The 24,543-nt window shown below is 42.9% G+C and overlaps 3 protein-coding genes across 8 annotated transcripts in view; 2 read left to right on the plus strand and 1 right to left on the minus strand.

Moving 5' to 3' along the window:
* LOC125896595 (NLR family CARD domain-containing protein 3-like) overlaps positions 1–5,353 on the plus strand; it is a 47,904-nt gene extending 42,551 nt beyond the window's left edge. For all 6 annotated transcript variants that reach the window (XM_049589263.1, XM_049589265.1, XM_049589261.1 and 3 more), the window contains exons 8-11: positions 1,265–1,438; positions 1,586–1,759; positions 3,492–3,538; positions 3,963–5,353. In XM_049589263.1, coding sequence (XP_049445220.1) covers positions 1,265–1,438; positions 1,586–1,759; positions 3,492–3,538; positions 3,963–4,513 — 946 coding nt within the window. In that variant the 3' untranslated portion in view covers positions 4,514–5,353. The remainder of the gene's footprint in view (positions 1–1,264; positions 1,439–1,585; positions 1,760–3,491; positions 3,539–3,962) is intronic.
* The window catches only part of LOC125896593 (NACHT, LRR and PYD domains-containing protein 12-like), a 451,585-nt gene that overhangs the window by 64,938 nt on the left and 362,104 nt on the right, over positions 1–24,543 (minus strand). The gene's annotated exons all lie outside the window — the stretch shown is intronic.
* LOC125896608 (ovarian cancer G-protein coupled receptor 1-like) lies at positions 13,967–18,414 on the plus strand. The gene is made up of 4 exons (XM_049589290.1): positions 13,967–14,128; positions 15,653–15,847; positions 17,155–17,330; positions 17,425–18,414. Exons 2-4 carry the CDS (start codon positions 15,668–15,670, stop codon positions 18,101–18,103), a joined length of 1,035 nt encoding a protein of 344 aa, XP_049445247.1. The 5' UTR covers positions 13,967–14,128; positions 15,653–15,667; the 3' UTR covers positions 18,104–18,414.

Raw genomic sequence — 24,543 nt, forward strand, 5'->3', positions numbered from 1 at the left:
TTCTCCTCAAAATTCAGACTTTACATGTGCACTTCTCTGTGAATGTAAGTGTGATCTCTGGTTAGTGCAGCTTCGGGTAGATAGCTTGCATGTAAATTTTTACCTCGGGGTCTTCTGTTGCCCTTTGACTTGTATTTTCCCAAAAATCTTACTGAAAGATGGAAAATCAGTTGTGAAGATAGGCAACATTTAATTCAATCCAACCACAAGCTATATTGCTCTTTGTCGCTTGTAGCCTGCAGCTGCCCATGATTAAAGTCCCAGTTTATTAGCCAGTGTCGGGCTACAGCCATCCTCCACAGCCGAGGTGGACTCACCATTGGTGGGGTGCAGGGTCCAAAATTAACACTAGCCACTAGCCAAATGCTAGTAAAATAAGCAAGTGACCAGTAACCTTGCTTCACTCACCAGCCAAAAAAACAATGGTAATCTATTGAGTGGCTGGTAAAGTTTGAACATTCACTAGCCATTTGGCCGGTAAGTCAAAAAGTTAATTTTGGACACTGGTGGGGTGTATTTCCTCGAGCTTCAGGTTATTGTGCTGTTGGTCATAGCAGGTGTAGAAGGTCTGACGTGTTTCTTGAGTGGAAGTACCATTACCTGGAACAGTGACGTTCTTGTTGTCTTTCCTTCTAACAAAATCAAAGTAATGGGAACATTTCCAGCCACTGGATGCAAGCATTTCCATCTTACAAGTCATCACATCCTCACTCCAACCTCGTCACATATTGACATTTTGGTCATGAACTTTCCACGTCCACATATGACGTCCAAGGTACCCTGGGTGTGTTGATTGTTGACGTTCTGGGACGCCGTGTCAACGTCAGTCTGTTACATGCATTGTCTGTTTTCAAAATACACTTCTGTTTTCACAGGAAATGTACAGTTTGCATACAGTCTCTTTCATCTTCTTGGGTTTTAGGAAAAAACACACCGCTCTCTCGGGTGAAAGTCTGTGTTTATTGGACCCATCCAGCACACATTGCCCTACTGCCCACCTCGGACTTTCACTGCCTTAACTTTTGTTCTTGTCCCACTGCGTCTCCCCCTGGCATCGCTGGGCACTGTTCAACTATAACAGCAACCAGCCGCGTATCATGCCAACGTTTGAGGACACCTTTTTTCATGCTGAAAGTCACTGCCCAAGCACCAGATTACGACGAGTGAGACTGGGCTCTCCAAGTTAGCCACATGCGCGACAGAATGACTGACTTGTATACTTGACAAAACATTTGGTCTGTGTTCATCACTAAATCTTTTTCAGGCTGAGTGGCTGTAACCTCTCGGAGAGAAGCTGTGAAGCTCTGTCCTCACTTCTCAGCTCCCAGTCCTCCAGTCTGAGAGACCTGGACCTGAGTAACAACGACCTGCAGGATTCAGGAGTGAAGCTGCTGTGTAGTGGACTGACGAGTCCACATTGTAGACTGGAAACTCTCAGGTCAGGATTAAGATGTTTGTTCAACAGTTGATATTTTAAACTATGGTCATCTGACTTTAGGTTCATGTTAGTAAAGATGGTCAACATCTTGTTGGGACTGCATGATCTTCTAAAACATTGAGTTGATGATTTTTTTCCTCACTCCAGTCTGTCAGGATGTCTGGTCACAGAGGAAGGCTGTGTTGCTCTGGCCTCAGCTCTGAGCTCCAACCCCTCCCATCTGAGAGAGCTGGACCTGAGCTACAATCATCCTGGAGACTCAGGGATGAAGCTTCTCTCTGTGGGACAAAAGGATCCAAAATGGAGGTTGGACACTCTCAGGTATGAACAGACAACAAGAGCTCACATACTGAAGGTGCCTCTAATTTCATGTCCTTACACTCTAGTCCATCATCATGAAGAACGTCTTATTTGTTCTCCGAATACTGTTCAGAAGAGGGAGTAGACCTCAGCTCAGAAAAAATCAGAACGCCTTGAGGTAATTTCTTTGAATTTGGCACAAACATCCACCTGTCACATTTAAAAACAACATATGTCGACCAAAATGTTTCACAGAGAAATAACACAGGAAGAGTCAAATAAAAACAGTCATAAATATGAGAATGTAAATAAAATTAAGAAGACAATACGATAGTTTGACAAAACCATCACACTAAAATAGCATCGCACAAAAGAAATAACATCCATGTGTTCAGCAGTGTGGTCAGGTGTGTCATCCTAGTGATAATTAAGAGGCTAAAGAAAAGAGACAGGTCTTTAAGTGTATCCGTAGAGGAGGAGGAGGATCTGACTGTAAGAGGGAGGCTGCCCCACAGTTTTGGACCAACAACTGAAAATGCTCCATCACATCATCAAGTAGGGGATGGATTTAAATCAAATTAAAGAATTTTAAAAACAACCGACCTGAGATTGTAAAAGCCAGTGCTGATGATAGAGTTGATTTGTTTATCAATTACAAACCAGAATCAAAGAATAGGCCAAGGTTTTTCACATGTGATTTAATGACAGAGACCCGAAGGCAGTGATTGTGGAAGTAGACTTGACAGCTGGGCCAAAGATGAAAACCTCTGTTTTATCCTGCTCAAGTTGAAGAAGACTTTTTGCCATCCAGGATTTTACATCCTTGATGCAATTTAAGAGGATTTTGACACTGCATGGATTGTAAGGTTTGAGTGGGAGATAGAGCTGAGTGTCATCAGTGTAAAACGGTAAGCAATATTATACTTTCTAAAAATAGATCCCAAGGGAAGCATATACAAGGAAAATAAGATGGGGCCTAACATGGAGCCTTGTGGTACGCCACAGGAGATGGGTGCAGAGGAAGAGGACACACTGTTGATTGAAACAGAGGCAGATCGACTTTGTAGGTGGGAGGCAGACCACTGTAGGGCCAGTCCCTGAAGGCCAACAACAGGCTTAAGGTGGTCCAGGAGGATGAAGTGATGGACTGTGTCGAAGGCGGCCGAGAAGTCTATAGGAATTGATACTGTGTTGTTTTCTGAATCCAGAAACAGGAACAAATAATTTATGACCCTCAGGAGGGCTGACTCTGTGCTGTCTGACTGAACCTCGTCCAGTATGCTGATTTGTTCAAAAACGACTCAAAATACACTTCTGTTTTCACAGGGAATTTATCATTTGCGTACAGTCTCTTTCAAAATAAAAGCGCTACGTCAGTACAGCAACGCAAAATGACGAATTGACTTTTTTTTCCTTCAACAAAAAGTACGTGGTTGGGGTTCATATTAGGTGGCCTGACCGTCCGGACGGTCACGCCTCCCTAGTGTCGGCTGATTGACAGATCAGCTGATAAAGACGCGTCACAACCGCCACCAAGTGTCCGCCGAAACATGTCAAGGTATGTAACATCCTAACATGTCTGAGATAAAAGAACTGAAGTCATTATCAGAAACTAAAGACATAATGAACACCACTGAGCGATTTAAAGGACATTAGAAATTAAACTGATCAAATGGCAACCAGTCACACGGTGTTGTGAGCAGCAGTTAGGACTCATGCTGGATAGAAAATCATTCTGTGTTTCTTCTTCCAGGGTGGATCATGGTGGACAGCAGTGGTTAAAACCTGGTCTGAGGAAGTGTAAGTGTGGATTCAGTCTGACTGATAATAAAAACAGAAAACAGTCAGTTTGTCTTTAAATACAAACAGAACTGATAACGTGTCATCATTAAACTTTATCAGCAAACAGACAAAGAATAAACCCTGCTTTTGCACATCCTGCACAAAACTGTTCAGCTTATTCTCAAACAGCCACATTGTACATAATATCAATAATAATAATATTAATAATAATAATAATAATAATACATTTTTATTGTAATTTTTCTATTTTGTATTTCAGTTTTTGACTTCACCTTATTGTTACACCTCCTAACATGTTAACTGTATGTTTAGTGTATGCACCAAAAACCAAAGCAAATTCCTTGTAAGTGAAAACCTACCTGATAAAGAATCCTTTTCTGATTCAGGTGATAAACTGTCGCTTTCTTTTTCTCTCCATCAGATTTCTGTGAACTCACACTGGACACAGACACGACACACAGAAACCTCAAACTGTCCGACAACAACACAAGGGTGACAGTAGTGAGAGGAGATGATGATTGGCCAAAGAGATTTGAGTACTGGACTCAGCTGCTGTGTAGAAATGGAGTGACTGGTCGCTGTTACTGGGAGGTGGAGTGGAGAGGAAGAGTTCGTGTAGCGGTGACTCACAGAGGAATCAGAAGGAGCAGAGACAGTAATGACAGCTGGTTTGGAGGGAACGATGAGTGTTGGAGTCTGGATTGTTCTGGTGCTGGTTACACAGTCTGGCACAATGACAGAGAAATATTCCTCTCTCCCTTCTTCTCCTCCTCCTCCTCCTCCTCCTCCTCCTCTGTCTCTCACAGAGTAGCAGTGTATGTGGACTGTCCTGCCGGCACTCTGTCCTTCTTCAGAGTCTCCTCTGACACACTGATCCACCTCCACACCTTCAACACCACCTTCACTGAGCCTCTTTATCCTGGGTTCAGGTTCTGGTCATACGAGTCCTCAGTGTCTCTGTGCTCTCTGTAGGAGAGAGACGACTCACAGTCCTCAACCCAGTTGCCAGAAAAACATGGATGGATAGTTGGATAGTTATGGAGAAGGCTCGCCTCAGGTCCGGCAGCAGTGAGATGATAGGCTGACAGAGAAGGTGTGTCTCTGTGCTATTGGCTGATTGTGGATCAGCTGTAGAAGAACAGCTGATGACTCGACTGACCGGCCGAACACTGACAGCCAGAGATGGAGCGTGAGCAGATGTGTTAGGAGTGAATGGGTGAGGATGAAAGTTACAGAAAGAATTGTCTTCCTGACTGAACTTTCACTCGAGCTCCATTATGTCGAGGACACTCTGAAATTTTATGTTTCATCAACACTGCTGTTTCCTGCTGGAAACACAGCGATGTCTCAGAACAATCTGCTCTCATGTCTCGATCCTGGCAGAAATAAACAGCAACAGGTTATTGTAAAGCTCATTTAGGACACTTACGACTTCATCATGCACACAACTGCATTTCTTATATTTTATTCTGTTGTTGTTTATTCTATTGATGTATATATGGCAGTTAAATTTCACACTTACAGGCTCAGCACACATATATATTTTATTTTTAATACTTTTATATCTTGAGTACTAGTGTTACACACTGTGGCATAATGAACATGCTATTTTATTTATTTTAATGCTTTATATTTACTTACTTTTATTTCATACTCTTGTTCTTCTTATAATTCTCTGTTCTTTGAAAAGATCTCCTCGGGGCTGAACATGAAATTTACTATAAAAAGAGTTTCCTTGTGTCGGGGTAGCTGCTGATGTAATTGTGGTTATCACGTAGTTATCAAAGGCAAATAAAGACAAGTTCATGTTCACTTCAGTTCAATTTATATATTTATTTAATATTAACATCATACATGTTTTTGCAAATGTAAATTCAGTTAAAAAATGAGATACGTTAAAACGGTGTGTTTAAGAGGTGGAACTCACTGTTAGACCTCCTCTGAGCAAACTGTCACAAAACTATTGATAACTGATTGACAAAATGAAGCAAATTAATGGAAACCAGTCAAGATACTGTTTAAAGCTAAATTCCTACGCAGGACTTGTGTGTGTATTTTATTATGCGAGTGGTTACGTCAGTCGGAGGCCTCCATGTGGGAAAGACAGACAGGATGCTTGGCTTGGTCGGAGTTTTCTTAGAACCATATGATGAGAATGGTATCATTATGAGGTTTTATCTCTGGTGGAATTCACTTACATTTTAGTGCCATCAGCTTGTTAATAGCATTTTAACCTCAACAAAGAAAAGTGTTAAATTCCCAGAAAGGTAAGTGTTGCTTTAACACAGCTAGCAGCAGCTCTAGTATAGAGGTTTTTCTTTTTTCAGACAAAGAGATTAGGAGATGTTGCTTTACCTTGACATGTTTCGACTGTCAACTTCAGTCTTCTTCAGAAGCGCACAGTCAGTGCAATTGCAAACTTTGTGTTTTCTTACAGTCTGGTCACCTGACATCCAACTGCTTTGTCCTTTCTAGTGATTTTCATCACATATAAAGATATTAGACAAGCCTGAAATCTGTCGCTCCTCTGCTCTCAGCCTCTGGAATATCCTGCTGGCCTGAAAATACTCTCCTAAACTGCCAGCCTCTGAGTTTCCCAGCTGGCTGGTAGTAGAGGAGTATTTTCAGGTCAGGTTCTGCTTAAGCGTCCATGAGTGGCTTCATCACCAACTCCCTCCATCTCCCCCTGCCCCACTGCCTCCCCTGTTGTTGCTGCTGCAGCTAGCACAGCTAATCAATCAATCAATCAATCAATCAATTTTATTTATACAGCCCAATATCACAAATCACAATTTGCCTCACAGGGCTTTACAGCATACGACATCCCTCTGTCCTTATGACCCTCACAGCTGATCAGGAAAAACTCCCCAAAAAAACCCTTTAACGGGGAAAAAACGGTAGAAACCTCAGGAAGAGCAACTGAGGAGGGATCCCTCTTCCAGGACGGACAGACGTGCAATAGATGTCGTACAGAACAGATCAGCATGATAAATTAACAGTAATCCACATGACACAATGAGACAGAGAGAGAGAGAGAGAGAGAGAGAGAGAGAGAGAGAGATTCCATGAGCATGAAGATGAGCATGAACATGAGCTCCTGAATATTTTTGCTTTTTTGGATGTTTTAAAGTGAGATAAACTACTATTCTTCTAAGAGCTGGAAGAAAACAGAAGAGAAAACCGGTGTTTTTAAAAAAAATCTACCAAGAAGGAAAAAAACACAGCAAAAACCTCAGAAAACAGTGATAGACTGGAAAACAATGGAACCAACTGCCAAACTGACAGTTAGCCTAACTGTCCAACCAGCAACAAAAAAAAGGTCAAGCAAAGAGGAGGAAAACAGCTGAAGACGCAAGTGAGTGAAACCATCAGAAAGAAAATATAACATTTAAAAGAGGAAACAAAAATGGCTGAACACTAAATAAACTTAAGCTAGCATAACACAGCTAGCTGTAAACAAGACCCTTAGCAACTGTTGCCAAGGAATTTAAATAGCAGCAGTTCAACAGCAGCAGAGCCTGATGGAGTCCACCAAAGGCTGCACAGAGGCTGTTCCTCTCCTCTATCCTCCTGATGTAACCAATGAGACTGCCAGGAAGGCATTTAAACAAAAACTGCTAAAAGAAAGACCAGAAACCCTGTTTTCTGATCTTTACAAGACCGGGGAGGTCAGCAACCTGATCCTCTTCACAGACCAGCCGCTAGCATGGCACTCTGCCATCAGTGCCCACCCCCTCTGTCAAAAAGAGGGTATCTGTAACGGCTGGAAAATAAAAATAAAAGAAGCAGAGGATTCAGATACTTTCATGATGACAGTAAACTTATACAAGAATGGGACTATCATAGTGCAGGGGAACCTCAAACTGTTTGAGATGGACTTCCTCCTTATAAAGGAAAGAGCCCAGCAGGAGAGATCTAGCTCCACTCACAGTTCCCAGGTCCCAGCTCCCAGCTGCCTAACTACTGAGCAGCCCCCTGAAGAGAAGGAGCCCACCAGCCCAGAGCAGGTCCAGGACCCCAGCTGAACCGCACCATCACCGAACTGAAGGTGAAATTCACAGAGCTGGAGAGAGAACTTGTACAACTGAGAGAGCTGATCAGCCAACAGCCATGCCAGCCCACCACAGCTCAGCCTGATCCCTGTACCATCAGCACAGAGCTGGGCATGCTGAGGCAGGACAGGGACAGCTGCAGGAGAGAGCTGAGCCTGCTCAGGACTGAGATCAGAGAGCTGCATCAGGACAGAGAGCAGCGTCTAGCAGCACTGACAGCTCTGACAGAGGAGGTGAAGGAGCTCAGAGGAGAGAGAGAGGAGCACAGGAGAGAACTTACCTCTCTGTCAAAGGAGGTGGAGGAGCTCAGAGGAGAGAGAGAGGAGCACAGCAGAGCACTCACCACTCTGTCAGAACAGCCTCAGGAGAGAGGTGGAGCTACACAGGACCTGGATGAAAAACTAGACCACAACCAGGACCCTGTGAGCAGCCAGGACCCACCAATCCAAGAACCTACCTCCACCCCCAGATCCACATCCAGCCCACAGACCAGCACCTCCCCTCATTCCACCAGACCAGCACAACAGAGAGAGAAGACAGACATTGTCCTCCTCATCGACTCCAATGGAAAATTCCTTAATGAAAAGAAACTTTTCCCCACCCACAAAGTGGCTAAAATCTGGTGTCCAAACACCCACCAAGCCATAGACCTGCTGTCAGAGGAGCGGCTTGGATCTCCGAGTCACATCATCATCCACACTGGCACCAATGATCTGCGGAGCCAGCAGGAGAGGGTGTCAGAGTCACTCAAGAGAGTGACAGAGAAAGCCTCCACCACCTTCCCCAACAGCAGAGTGGTCATATCCACTCTGCTCCCAAGGAAAGACTTCCACCCTGACACCATCCACAGGATCAACAGCAGCCTGTCCAGAGACTGTGCACGGAGACCCAATGTCCACCTAGCCCACCACCCCACCCTGGACATCAGCTGTCTCTACGACCACGTCCATCTGTTTAAAAGCAGAAAGAGCACATCAGCCCACAACCCCCACAGAACACCAAGACATCCTCAACCAACATCCAGACCAACACAATGGAGACAAGACCACCCTCAGCCCCACCCACATCATGTCCAAATCAGACCCCACAAAGGCAACCATGATCCCCCTCAAGCCAGACCACAGTCACTCCTGTCCCTAGGGGCCCCACCCCAACCACAGCGACAAGAGCCACACCCTGGCCCACTGAGTTATGCCCAGGTGGTCCGGAGAGCAGCAGAACCAACCTTAACCACCCCCCCACACAATGAACTGAGGGACATTCAGCAGATGCTCAGCCTGCTTTGCTCTCATCTGATTGGACAGGTACCACAATAGACACTGTATGAATTATTATTAGAGTATTTCTTGTGCTCATACAGTTTAAAAAAAAAAGGACATTTACACTGTACATAAGTATTGATTATTTAATATACCAGTTATTGATTTGTTACCTTTTATAATATGTCATGTAGATACTCTTAAATTATTTTCTTTGACTTAGTAGTTTATCTCATTTTGATCACCAAATGCAGCCTTTTGAGTTTTAAATGAAATCTAAATCTTTTGTCATCTCTTGTTTGAATGTTCAGGGTCTGAGATCTTCTGCTCTTGGCCTTAAGAGCAGGACCTCAGACTTTATTAGAGAGTTAGAAAATGCAGATGTGTTTATATTGCAAGAGACTTGGTGTAGAGGAGATGTCTCCACTGGTTGTCCCTCAGGCTACATAGAGATAATGTCCCCGTCCACCAAACTAAAGGGAGTAACACAAGGAAGGGATTCAGGGGGAATGCTGATCTGGTATAAGGCAAACCTTGTACAATACATTGAATTAATCAAAAAAGGAGAATTTTCAATTTGGCTCAAAATCAAAAAAGACCTTATCACCACAGATAAAGGTGTATTCCTGTGTGCAGCATATATCCGCCCATCACAATCCCCTTATTTTAATGAAGACAGTTTCTCCATTCTCGAAGATGAGATTAGTTACTTCCAGGCCCAGGAAGTGTACTGATCTGTGGAGACCTGAATGCCAGGACTGGTACAGAACCAGACTTTATCAGCACACAGGAGACAAACATATACCTGGTCAAGTCAGCATCCCCTCCCTTCACAACCCGAGAAACAACTTTGACAAAACTGTCAATAAAAGTGGGCAGCAACTGTTGCAGCTCTGCCGAACATTGGGTCTGTACATGGTTAACGGTCGGCTTAGAGGGGACTCATTCGGTCTTTACACTCATAGCTCTCCTCTTGGCAACAGCACAGTAGACTATGGCATCACCGACCTAGACCCCTTCTACCTGAGAGCATTTACAGTCAGCCCCTTAACCCCCTTATCAGACCATAGTAAAATCACACTCTACATTAAAACGACAGCAAACGACCCTCACACAGTAGAACCCTGCAATCTGACCTACAGAAAACAACCTTATAAATGGACAAACAAAAGCAAAGACGAATACCAGACAGCAATCAAAAATCCAGTCTTTCAATCCCATTTAGACTGTTTTCTTTCCACCTCGTATCCCCTCAATCAGGACGGCCTCAGACAGGCTGTACAGGACATCTACAACATATTTGACCATGTGGCAGACTTATCCAGTCTGAAAAGCGCCAGCACCACAGACCAAAAGACCCGACCAATGACGAGTGGTTTGACACAGAATGCAGACAACTGAGAAAACTCTCAGAAATGTGTCAAATCAAAAACACAGACAACCTGACAACCCTGAGCTCCGCCTCCAGTACTGGGAAACACTGAGAGTATACAGAAAAACACTCAGAACTAAAAAAGAACAGCATGTGAGGCATCAGTTACAAATAATTGAAGAGTCCATTGACTCCAGGGACTTCTGGAAGCACTGGCACTCTTTCAGCAAACCACAAAAAGAAGAATTGGCTATTCAAAATGGTGACATCTGGAAAAATCACTTTGAAAGTCTGTATACTGCTGTTCCCTGAATTCGGCCCAAAACAATCTCCTCATCAATTTACAAATTTTAGAATCAGTCATTAAAGACAACCAGAACCCCCTAGACTACCAAATTACTGAAGCAGAGCTGCTGGCTAAAATCCAGGCACTGCAGCCAAAGAAAGCCAGGTCCTGATGGCATTTTAAATGAAATGCTAAAATTTGATGACCATAAATTTAACATTGCCATATTAAAATTATTTAACCTTATTCTGGGTGTCGGACATTTCCTGACCTCTGGAGTGAAGGAATCATCACACCAATCTTTAAAAGTGGAAACAAATTCGACCCAAACAATTACCGAGGCATCTGTGTCAGCAGCAACCTGGGGAAGTTGTTCTGCAGCATCCTAAACAGCCGACTGCAAGACTTCCTCAGAGAACATGATGTCCTGAGCAAGAGCCAGATAGGATTCACACCCAAACATAGAACAACAGACCATATCTACACCCTTCACACCCTCATTAATAAAGAGCCCACCAAAACAAGAGGAAAATCTTCTCTTGTTTTGTAGACTTCAAAAAAGCATTCGACTCAATTTGGCATGATGGACTGTTCTTAAAATTAATTGAGAAGGGTGTAGGGGGGAAGGTCTATGACATCATCAAAACCATGTACAGTCATATGAAATGTGCTGTTAAAATTAACAACATGGAAACAGATTTCTTCCCCCAGAGTAGAGGAGTAAAACAGGGCTGCAGTCTCAGTCCCACCCTCTTCAACATTTATATCGATGAATTGGCCAAATCACTAGAACTATCTGACATCCCTGGTCTCACTCTGTCTGACACACAGGTTAAATGCCTACTGTTTGCAGATGATCTCATATTGCTGGCTCCATCACATGAAGCACTACAACAGCAACTGGATCATCTGCAAACCTTCTGTCAGACCTGGGCCCTGACAGTTAATCTGGACAAAACCAAAATTATGATATTCCAGAAACGACCCAGGGGTCAGGGAAACCAAACCAGGTTTTTCCTGGGCTCTCATGAGGTGGAGCACACACACGACTACACATACTTAGGTTTACACATCACGTCCACGGGAAACTTTAACCTGGCTGTTGATGATCTCAGAGAGAAGGGAAGAAGGGCTTTCTATGCTATAAAGAAATCTTCAAACATTAATATACCCATTAGAATCTGGCTCAAAATATTCAAATCTATAATTGAACCAATTATTCTGTATGGTAGTGAGGTGTGGGTCCTCTTGCAAATCAAGATTTTGAAAAATGGGACAAACACCCCATCGAAATCCTGCATACAGAGATTTGCAAGAGCATCCTGAGAGTGCACAGGAACACCCCAACAACGGTGCCGAGCTGAGCTAGGCCAATTCCCCTTTTAATTAGAATTCAAAAAAGAGCCATCAAATTTTATAAACACCTTAAAACAAGTGACCCCAACTCCTACCACTACAAAGCTCTGCAATGCCAAGAGGAGAACATGGAGAAGAGCCCCCTCAGCCAGCTGGTCCTGAGGCTCAGCTCCTCTAACAACACAAGACCTCAGCACAGCCCTCACACAATCTGGACCCACCAAATTATAGAGAAACAAAAAGAACATTACATTAACTATTGGACATCGACCACAAAAACGCAAAGCAAACTTCAGTGTTATTTGGCTCTAAATAGACAGTACACGGTGGCAGAATATCTGAGCACCGTGACTGATGAGAAACTGAGGAAGACTTTGACCATGTACAGACTCAGTGACCACAGCTTGGCCATAGAGACGGGCAGACACAGGCAGACCTGGCTGCCCAGAGAGGACAGGTTGTGTGAGCTCTGTCCACACAGACAAGTGGAGACAGAGACACACTTCCTGTTGCACTGCAGCAAGTATGAACACATCAGAGCCGACTTCCTCTCAAAAATAAAACATAAAGTCACTGACTTTGATTCTCTGCCTGATCAAACTAAAATGCAACACATCCTTGGAGAGAACAGAGTCAGCAGCTTAGCAGCAGCAACATATGTCAGGTTATGCCACAGCCTGAGGGACAACCATCACAACACCTGACACACCTGTCTATATTTACAGTCCTTGTAACTCACAATCTACATTTTTCTTAATTCATTTTTTTTCTATATTATATATTGGTGTATTGTATTGTAGATTGGTGTATTTTGTATTATATATCATATATTTAATCTTTTTTTTTTTTTATAGTTTTCTGACGTACTTTTGTTATTGTACTTTATTTGTAAATTTTAATGTCTTTGGCAATATTGTTAATCTACAGTCATGCCAATAAAGCTTATTGAATTGAATTGAGAGAGAGAGAGAGAGAGAGAGAGAGAGAGAGAGATGCAGGTAATGACAGTAGCTTACAACAACATTAATGAAACTAATAATATTATAATTAATAATAATGTATTAATATCTGGCAGTATACATGTGTGACAATAGTCATATGTGTATAATAACAGTAGAAGTATGACTAATGACTAATGATGGCAGCAGCAGCAGGAGGCATCTGGCAGGACCACGGCAGCAGCACAACCACACACGTCACGCTGTCCAGGCACCGCTGTGATATGAGTTAATCTGAGAGACAGTGGAGCACAAAGGCTCCGGAGAAGAAGCCGAGTTAGTGACATCCAGAATGGCCGGGTTAGTGACATGCAGAATGGCCGAGTTAGCAAGATGCAGTAATAGAATACGAGAGAGAGAGAGAGAGAGAGAGAGAGAGAGAGAGAGAGAGAGAGAAGGTACCCGGTGTATTATAGGGGGGTCCTCCGGCAGACTAGGCCTAAGTCAGCCTAACTAGGGGCTGGTACAGGGCAAGCCTGAGCCAGCCCTAACTATAAGCTTTATCAAAGAGGAAAGTCTTAAGTCTAGTCTTAAATGTGGAGACGGTGTCTGCCTCCCGGACCGTAACAGGAAGATGATTCCACAGGAGAGGAGCCTGATAGCTGAAGGCTCTGGCTCCTGATCTACTTTTGGAGACTTTAGGGACCACGAGTAACCCTGCGTTCTCAGAGCGCAGTGTTCTGGTGGGATAATATGGCACTATGAGCTCTCTAAGATATGACGGAGCTTGACCATTTAGAGCTTTTAGTTAGTTTAAATTCAATTCTGGATTTTACAGGGAGCCAGTGCAGAGAAGCTAAAACAGGAGAAATATGATCTCGTTTCTTTCTCAAGATTTTATATCTGAAGAATTTGTTCATCCAGACCTGATGTGTGATTTAAGTGTTCCCATCATTTTTTTGCAGGTATGGAAATAAATATACAAACTGTTTACTGCAGACAGCCAGTCTGTAAAACTGGTGATGCAAATAAATCAACAGAGACGAGGTGTGGACAGAAGAAGCTGTTGTTGCTGTGGACAGATAATACAAATGAGCAGAGGAGCATATGTGTGTGTGTCTTGTTGATAAAATCTGTCCCTCTGGTGTACTTTGCATACATGCCTTCATGCCTTATGTTTAATAAGCAGATGCAGATTATCATGAAATGATCAGACATGCCATCATCAGTTACATTTACTGCAGACTGTTTGGATGTGAGGGACAAAACAACAACTTGACAGAAGGAACTGGTCCAGGTCACCGAGGGCTCGGAGCTGTCAGAGGTACATTCTCTAACATAACTTTGTTTCTGCTGTATGTAGTGATTCATGTGAGGAGATCAGATTGTAAACAGTCAGAAAAATAGTTCTGAAGGATCAAATGAGGCTGTGCAGTTTACTGCCGCTATATTTTACTGACCTGTGTTCTTCTCTTCCTCTCCTCCCTTAAAGAATTACTTTCCCCACAAAATCCCCATCAGTACACTGTAAAATATTTAACTGTACATTTACAGTAAATTACAGGCGACTAGTTGCATCTACCAGTTGGACTTTAGGTGATAATAATGTCATTTATTGTGAAATATTACAGGTACATATTGTAACTTAATGGAAATAATTTTCAGTGTCAGTGACTCACCTTGTGTTTCCTTGAATTCATGAAGAAAGATTTTCTGACGTGCCTCCAGTGTTTCCTGTCCGGGGAGCAGAAGTGTTTTAACTCGTAACGTTTTAGTGAAGAGTCGTGTGTTCGGGGAGAACTGAGCGTACGGCCGGTTAAATCAGACTTGGATTATCCTGCAGGAGATGTGTGAGAGTTTGTGAATGGATGTTCTGATATAGTTTTGCTGTTGTTCCTCACAGAGCCCCGTGACTTTAATTCATTAAGAATATTCTCTTTTTCTCTCACGTCTCCACACTGAGCACTGAATCATTAATTTAACGTAACACACGGTGAGTCACTGACATACTAGTGGTCGTTTTGTGGGGGAAGTATTTCTTTGAATATAATTTTGACCTGTCAGTGTGTGTGTGTGTGTGTGTGTGTGTGTGTGAAAAATAAAAACAGTCTGAGCTGGTAACAAACTCATTCATTAAAGATAGAGAATAAAGAACATGAGTTAAAGACTAATAAAAGAACTCTTCAGACGTTTGAGGGATGGAATCTGTATATTTAGAAAATGCTTTTATAAACTATCTTTATTGTGTCTATAGTTCTGTATGAATCCACTGAGACGTGTTTCCAGTGACGTGTGCAGTGAACTGATGACAGCTGAGATAGGCAAAAGACTTGTGTGAGTTGTGACGATATGTTTGCTGATGACATGTCAGGAACCCAACACCTCTCACAGTCCGTTAATATGTTTTAGTGTGAAATGAGAAGATTGATTGAGAGGAGACAGCAGAGACAGACAGGACAGACAGAGATGGACATGACATGACCAAAATGTTGGTAGATGTGAACAAAGACGAGAACTCAGTCCGAACATAGAAAGATACTGCAGATGGTTCATCAGTCATGTGAACGTCCTCGTCGAGTACAGAGGACAGACAACACGTCCTAAACCTACGTACATTAATATTCAATATGACATTAAATTAGTGAAACAACTGGACCTCACAGCAGACGTCACCAGAACCTGTTGTATTACCTCAATGTTATTTAACATTATTAGCAGATAATGTGACATTTGATTTGATGTGACTGTGTGTGTAATAAGTGTGTGCTGTACGTTAGTGACGTCACTGAACAATGTTAGAGATGAAGCAACACGCTGCCTGTCTATAACCTGATCTCTTCACCTACAGGTTCATCTCTGAAGAATGGGAGATTTACACAAGTACAACACTTCACACAACAACAGCTCTGATCCCAGCAACTTCATCAACAACTACAACAATTATATTAATGACCTTTTGTCCAGCTTAAATGTGGTGACATACATAATCATTGGCATCGGCCTTCCTTTGACCCTGGTGGCCATCTATGCTCTTTTTTCTCAGGTATGAACATAATGATTTACTTCCTGTTTGTGTCATGTGTCTCTCTGTAGAGGATCTTGATCTGGGTCTGGGGTCAGGTGTCGGGGGGCTGAGATGAAGCGCTGTAATAACTTTACAGAATAATTTACTCCATATTACCCCAGACAGGAAGAAAGTAACATTTACAAAGAATGAAAAGAATAATGTAAAAGAAACTATCAGTGTAAAGTTAGTTTGATTGACACGTCTGAAAAGGAGCGGCAGGAAGTATGACCTTATCAAACCCCACCTCTTCTCCATAAGTCAGAGTGAAATCAAACAGACAGCTTCCTCCTACAGATAAACCTCAGACCTTTATAAATATACACTTTTATTACCATTTCACTTTGTCACACAAAAATAACCTGTGGAAATATAAAATGTTGATAACCAAGAAAAGACCAGAAAAATCCATTCAATTCTTTTTCAGCCAGCGATTCCTGTCACTGTGTGTGTGTGTGTGTGTGTGTGTGTGTGTGTGTGTGTGTGTGTGGCTAAATATGTTGGGGCTAAATGTTCACATATGGGTTATTGGTTTACTTTATCAAAACTGTCTGACGGACCTAATATTTATTCTACTCATCATACTAAAGGAACACCTGTTCTATTGGTATTTTTTACTTTATGTAAACATGTAAAAGGTGCAGTGTCCACACGTTCTGTGTAAAGTACAAATGCTACACTGACTACCACTCTGAGAATAACAAGCTGAAAATCAAATCTGATAAATGTTTTCCACAGTAACTAAATATCTTCCTGATCTAGACATTCTCATAATCACTAAACATGTTTAATAGATTTTACTCACTTGAGTCTTGACACACCTGCTCGAATAAAACACAGAGATGAGCTCGACAGTCTGCAGGTTGGGTGAGCTCACGACCAGACGGCCGGACCTATGAACACATTTACTGTCCAACAGCAGTGGAAGGATAAACAACACAAGGATTAACACTGATGATGTTAACCTGTGTTTTTCTTTCTTGTAAATCTTTACAGATTTATTTTAGGACAGTTAAAGTGATGTTTTAATCTTGCAGCTGTGGGCCGTAGAGGTTTATATGAAATGCATACTGTATGTAATGAACAGAGAGGTTCACCTCACAAACACAAACATGACACTCTCCGGTCTGAACCTTCTGTTTGATAAATACAGCACACGTGTCTGAGACAGACGGCATCATATCAGTGTCTGAACAGCTGCAGGAGCTGCAGCACATCTGGCCCTTGGTCTTGAGGTGGAGTTCAGAACATGTTGACAGCTGCTCGTTCACTTTGTTTTCCTGCAGGTGAGAAATGATAACGTCGCTCCCATCTACGTCATCAACCTCCTCATCTCTGACCTCATCCAGTTCTGCTGCATGATTGCTGTCATGGTGCCACCTGAGGACAGTCTCCCGGCGCTGATCAAAGGCCATACTCGGTTCGCCAGTGTTGGCTTCATGGTGTGTATCGCCATGGAAAGGTATCTATCTGTCTCTTCAGTGTGTGCAGAGCTCCTTCTGTCTGATCATCGTATTACTGCAGAATTCTGAAGACATGTCTGTCTTGTGTTGCAGGTATTTGGTCATCGTCTTCCCACTGTGGTACCGCTTCAGACGAACCATCAAGACCTCTGTGCTGGTCTGCGTCGTGGTCTGGGTCCTTCCTCTCATCTGTACCCTCCCTAAATTAATCTGCAGTTCTGCTAATGCCAGCTTAATCGCAGGCATCTTTTTACTTCTTCCCCTCCCACTGCTCATGTTCTTCGTGGGTGGGACCCTCAGAGCTCTGTCTGCCTCCATCTCGGTCCGCTCTGATGAAAAACGACGAATTGCAGGAATGTTGGTCCTGGTGCTGCTGATTTACATCCTGCTGTTCCTGCCCTCCATCATTTTCTGCATGGCAAAAGAACTGGTTGATGACACTGTTTCATCACTGTCTCTTGTGTTAATCAGGTTGTGTCCTCTTGCAGATTTAGTTCTGTATGTTTTCATGAGGAAAGGGACCACACACAGTCTCCTGGCCTCTGTGCGGTGTTGCAGAATGGACAGCAATGAAATCAGAAGTCCAGCAGTAGCAGTGGTGATGACGTGTCCACTGTCAGCTTCACGTAGCCAGAGACAGACAGGGACAGAGACAGAGACAGAGACAGAGACAGGGACAGGGACAGAGACATGCAGGCAGAAAGGACAGATTCTGTCTGATAAGGTTTCCAGTGAGACACCTGACTGTAGATACGAGGACGCCTCGTCCTGACTCTGCTGTGGGAGTTCTGCTCGCTGGTTTGTTAACCTTGCTGTGGTTCACTGTGACGCCTTCAACAACTGAAAGTCTGTTCTTTATTAGTCTGTGAGCTGATGTCTGTCATTATTATCCTTTCATCACAGAAACAAAACAGATTATTTTTGATTCACTGAGCTCTTTGAAGACGCCACGCCGTCTTTTTCCTAAACCTTTACTTAGACTTTTTTTGTAGATGTAGTGAACATGTCAACACGTCTGCAGGATGTTTTACTGTTTTGGTCTTATACACATTTTAATTACTGTAAAACATCAGTTTATGGACCTGGGCTATTATTTGCTGTTGATTTTGTGTTATTTCATATTATCCTCATTCATTTACTCAGTTGTTACACATTTAGCTTCAATAAATCTTCATTTATCGGCAAGTTGTTGTCTGTGTATTTCTTTTGAGTAGGGACTAAGATCCCTGTATGGAGAATTCCCAACCCAGATACTGAGATTGATTCATTATTGATAAGCGTGCTGACGAATTAATAATTGGTTTATGGAGTTATTAATTTGATTAGTCACTTCCCTCATTAGGAGGGTGGTGCCCCAAACTTTATTACGAGCGCAAACATTCTCAAAAAGGCATTTCCACTACACCAGGCTGTTATTTGCTTCAATCACTGAACTCAACAGGCCTGTATTAGAGACAGGCCTTTAATTCCTCTCACACAAACTGTTGCTCAGCAAATATCAGGAAATATCAAAGTGTTTATTTAAACCAGTCTGAATATTACTGTATAAAAATGAACCTTCAGATAACATATTAATTATGAATCATTCATTTGATCTAACTCTGACAGACAGACAGAGTTACAGTCCCTGACACAGCGACACATCACCACTTTATCCTGTTAAAACAATCCTCACAGCTTGGATTCATTTTTATGTAAAACTCGTTTGACTCTTTTGATCCATGGACCCTGACAGACTGAAGGAAGATGAATAATTTACAGCGTAATCCAGGGACAGACACATAATCTAAGGCAGACAACAACCTGCTTTATACATCTGAAGAACTACCATAAAAATAATGAGCTGTTTGGATCCAGACCAGCCTCTAATAGAGACAGGCCTTTGTTTGTCATATGTGGAGCCACACCGGGCTGGTTAAAGGGGCCGGGTGTTTAATTGGGACGAGGCTTTTAATTCAAGTTTTACGTTTATTTTCCTCAGTTATAACTTGTGTATGTCCAAAACTGTGTTCTGATTTTATTGTTTGTTAAATTTTGTACTGATCATAAACTATGATTTTGTTTGTTTTCTTTATTTAATGTAAGTTTTATTTTGGGTGTTTTAGTGAGAGGCCTGTTTGTTTTTAGGATGTGATTCAGAGCAGATACTTTGCAGCTGTTGAGTGATTTGCAATATGGATAAAATATTATATCACAGTTTATGTAATGTTTGAAATTGTATATTTTCTGAAAATTCAATTAAAAATCTGTTTCTTGACAAAATTGTGAATGTGTGTCTTTGGGTAACTCGCTGCATTAAGGCACGGCAACGTCATTTATAAACGACATCTCAAGCACAGAGGCAACTCACACGCAGGGCTTTACAAAGGCTGAGAAATCAGAATAAAGTCAATTAAGATAGGCGACACAGTGATGCAGTGGTTAACAGTGTTGCCTCACAGCGCCTCTCCTCTTGCAATCTTGATATATTACCCCCCAAATTCTTTTTAGAGGTCCTTCCTATCATTGGCCCTGCTGTTCTCACTATTATAAACATGTCCCTCAGCTCTGGTTCTGTCCCTGATCAGCCAGTGTCCAACCACTCCTAAAAAACCCGGCCTTGACCCAGCCGTTTTGAACAACTTCAGACCCATCTCAAAATTACCTTTCATTTCCAAAATACTGGAAAAACTGGTTGCTGAGCAGCTTCTCCAAGTTGTTGGAGGAAATAATATCTTTGATAAATTTAAATCTGCTTTTCGTCAAAACCACAGGACTGAAACTGCTCTGTTACGAGTCATGAATGACATCCTTATGCAGGCTGATAAAGGGGAACTCTCCATCTTGGTCTTACAGGACTTGAGCGCTGCTTTTGACACCACTGATGACTCCATCCTCATCAGTTGACTGAATACATGTGTTGGTATCTCAGGGAAAGCCCCACAATGGTTCATGTCATATTTGTCAAATAGACGTTTTTCTGTCTCCATAAGTAACTATGTGTCCTCGTCCACTCCGCTGTTATATGGGTTGCCCCAGGGCTCAATCCTTGGTCCCATTCTTTTCTCATTGTATATGCTTCCCTTGGACCAGATAATCAGTCGTGTTGGTTGTATATCCTATCATTGCTATGCGGATGACACTCAGCTATATTTTTCAGTAAAGCCAGATGATCTTAGCAACCTAAGCACTCTCCACAACTGTTTAGCTGTGATAAAGGACTGGATGTCTGTCAACTCTCTTCAGCTAAATTCTGACAAAACTGAGATTTTCATTTTTGGCCCTGAAAATACTGCTCCAGGCATCTTTCAGCATATTGGCCCACTTGCCCCCCATGTCAAAACTAATGCTAGGAATCTTGGCGTTATATTATAACGTTATATTATAACGCCCTAAATTACCCTAAACTGAAACTTGAACAACATGTCAATAAAATGGTTCAATCCTGCTTTTTTCAACTCAGGAACATTGCAAAAATCAGACCATTATTGTTAGCCTCTGAGTTGGAACATCATTCATGCCTTCATTTTTTCCAGGGGACATGTTCTCCCTGTGTCAGTGTGGGTTTCCTCCAGGTGCTCCGACATGTTCTCCCCGTGTCAGCGTGGGTTTCCTCCAGGTGCTCCCACATGTTCTCCCCATGTCAGCGTGGGTTTCCTCCAGGTGCTCTGACATGTTCTCCCCATGTCAGCGTGGGTTTCCTCCAGGTGCTCTGACATGTTCTCCCTGTGTCAGTCTGGGTTTCCTCCAGGTGCTCCGACATGTTCTCCCTGTGTCAGCGTGGGTTTCCTCCAGGTGCTCCGACATGTTCTCCCTGTGTCAGCGTGGGTTTCCTCCAGGTGCTCTGACATGTTCTCCCTGTGTCAGTGTGGGTTTCCTCCAGGTGCTCTGACATGTTCTCCCTGTGTCAGCGTGGGTTTCCTCCAGGTGCTCTGACATGTTCTCCCTGTGTCAGCGTGGGTTTCCTCCAGGTGCTCTGACATGTTCTCCCTGTGTCAGCGTGAGTTTCCTCCAGGTGCTCTGACGTGTTCTCCCTGTGTCAGTGTGGGTTTCCTCCAGGTGCTCTGACATGTTCTCCCTGTGTCAGTCTGGGTTTCCTCCAGGTGCTCCGACATGTTCTCCCTGTGTCAGTCTGGGTTTCCTCCAGGTGCTCCGACATGTTCTCCCCTGTCAGCGTGGGTTTCCTCCAGGTGCTCCGACATGTTCTCCCTGTGTCAGCGTGGGTTTCCTCCAGGTGCTCTGACATGTTCTCCCCGTGTCAGTGTGGGTTTCCTCCAGGTGCTCCGACATGTTCTCCCTGTGTCAGCGTGGGTTTCCTCCAGGTGCTCTGACATGTTCTCCCCGTGTCAGTGTGGGTTTCCTCCAGGTGCTCCGACATGTTCTCCCTGTGTCAGCGTGGGTTTCCTCCAGGTGCTCCCACATGTTCTCCCTGTATCAGCGTGGGTTTCCTCCAGGTGCTCTGACATGTTCTCCCTGTGTCAGTGTGGGTTTCCTCCAGGTGCTCTGACATGTTCTCCCCGTGTCAGTGTGGGAAAAGACCACCACCGGTGGCGGTGCTGGGATGCTGACCTGCTGCTAAACCTGCGCCTGTGACGGTTGGAAGAAAGACAAGCCAGGAACATTAACTCAGGTGCCACACTTCTTATTTTGCTCTTGGAGGAGCGAAGGGGCCATTAAGTCTTGGGCCACAACGAACACTGAACCAGGCCTGGCAGCAACTTTATATTTTGTTTTTAACAATTTTAGTTTTGCTGGCTTTAAGGGACAGTTTATTCAGGTGTGTGTGTGGGCCCACTAATTATATTTGTTGAATTATTCAGTGACCTTTTGGAATTAAAGGTGTTTATGTTTTGTTTATGCACTTATAGTGTGATATTCAGAGTGTTTTCCTGAAAAAAAGAGGGAAATTTCATTTTAAAGGTGTGAAACAACATTCATATTTTTCATTTTCTTTTTCTATTGCAAATCAAAACTCATTCCTTTGTTAAGTAAATAATTGAGAATTATTTTTCTGAAAACCTGAGTTGTGTGATTTTATTGTACTTACATGTTACGAGCCCCGCCATTGTCTCCAGAAATTGGCCAGATATGAAATGCCTCCGGTAAATGAACACCACTCTGTAGCTCACCGGCTGGAGCGCCTACTGAGGATTCTTTGTTTGTTTATCTGGAAACTAAGTCTGTTAAAATGGGGAGGTGTGTGACTGTGTTCATGTGGCTTGACTCTTGGCTACATTAGCCGTTAGCTTGGAGAAAACGGTCCCTATGAAAATGTATCGCTGAGAAGAAATGATTTGAATCACTCAGAGATCGGGGTTACGTTGTTCACCGAGTGATTCGTTCACTGAGTGATTCGTTCACCGAGTGATTCGTCACGTGGTAGGCAGTCCCTCCCTGCACCCTGGCTGCATCGTGACTCGCGACTGATTCATCGTTTGCACGGACCGAATCAGCAGTTCCACTCCCGGCCTGCACGCTGCTGAGCTCAACTGAACGGAGAAATTAACGAATCAGAAGTGATTCAGTTCAGTAAGTTCACTCAACAGATTTGTTCTTTTGAACGATTCGTTGGCGGACGACACAACACTACTGTGCTGATTGTATAGATCTTGTGTGTGTGGGACAGGTGCGTTAAGGTGTACAACCGTGGGGCGGTGATTCTAGTTCAAGAAAATGACACTTCCATGCTGGATGTTTTGATATGACTGCTGCATGCTGGGATTGCGTGACATTAACAACCAGAGCTGAACTGTAGTGTTCTCACCTCTGGAACAGAACATCTGTCACCATTCATTGTCTATGGAGCAGCTCCACACTGTATATGCCATGACATAACAGATTTGAGTTTTAGCTTTCTAGTTTTTAAATTTGGGAGAGAGTTGTTCATGTTTACTGATATTTTTGGACTGTCTCAGACCAGAGGAATAACATGACTAATAACATGTATGGCTTTGGAAATAGGTGTAGTTCCCCTGTCAGAAACAATATTGGGACGATAAAAACTGCCAACTAGTTCTCCCCTAGTGCTATATCTACAGCCACACCACATAGACCAGATTACAGAAGGACAGTTAGACTGTCCAGTCAGAGAAATTTAATCCATATCCCTTGTAAGAAGATAATGTCCAGTCCTACTGAAAATAATCTGAAACTTGCTGTGCTTAATGTCAGATCCTTGTCTAACAAATCATTTTTAATTAATAATTTGATCTCTTCGTATTATCTTGATTTTATGTTTTTAACTGAAACATGGCTTGACAAAAACACAGGTAATGCTGTTCTAACAGAATCAGCTCCACCCAACTACAAATTTGAATCTGAAACACGAGAAAACAAAAAGGGTGGAGGTGTCTGTGCAATATTTAGAGATCATATGGTTATGCACAGGTTGTCATTTGGGGTGTTTTCATCATTTGAGTATGTGTCCTTTAAAATGGAGCTAAAACAATCTTCGTCCATACTCTATGTAGTCATATACAAGCCTCCCCAGCACCGTCAAAGTTTTATTGATGATTTTACCAGGATGCTTTCAATTGTATGCACAGACATTGATGGTTTGGTCATTACAGGTGATTTTAACGTACATGTGGATAATGTCTGTGACAGAAATGCTAAAGAACTCAGTGCTGTCCTTGAAACCTTTGGCGTGACTCAGCATGTGTGTGAGCCCACCCACAGCAGAGTGCAGCACACTCTGGACCTGCTCATTACAAAGGGGGTTAATATTTCAAACGTCGATGTGGTTGATGTTGCTCTGTCTGATCATTTCTGTGTCTTCTTTGACCTGTCTGTTTCTCCCAAACCACCGGCTGGTCCTGCAGTTGTTCGGAGGAGACACATAAATAACAGCACAGGTGCTCTGTTCATGGAAATGATAAACTTTGAAAATGCCTCATGTTCTAATGTTGATGATTTGTTGAACTCTGTTACTTCGAGTGTTTTGAATGTTCTGGACACCGTTGACCATTTGAAGGTTAAAATTGTTAAAAATAAGCAGAAGGCTCCATGGAGTAATGACGTCTCGGTCAGGGCACAGTAAAGGGAGTGCCAGAGGGCCGAGTGTAAGTGGCGCAAGTCAAAGCTTCATGTTCATTATGAAATTTATAAAGAAAAGTTGTACGTGTTCAACCAGATCTTACATAGAACAAGGGAGAGGTACTTTTCTGAAATTATTGGAAACTGCAGTAACAACTCGCATGTCTTATTTGCAACAGTGAACAGATTAACAAACCC

Source organism: Epinephelus fuscoguttatus, linkage group LG11, assembly GCF_011397635.1.
Source record: "Epinephelus fuscoguttatus linkage group LG11, E.fuscoguttatus.final_Chr_v1".
NCBI classification, from domain to species: Eukaryota; Metazoa; Chordata; class Actinopteri; order Perciformes; family Serranidae; genus Epinephelus; species Epinephelus fuscoguttatus.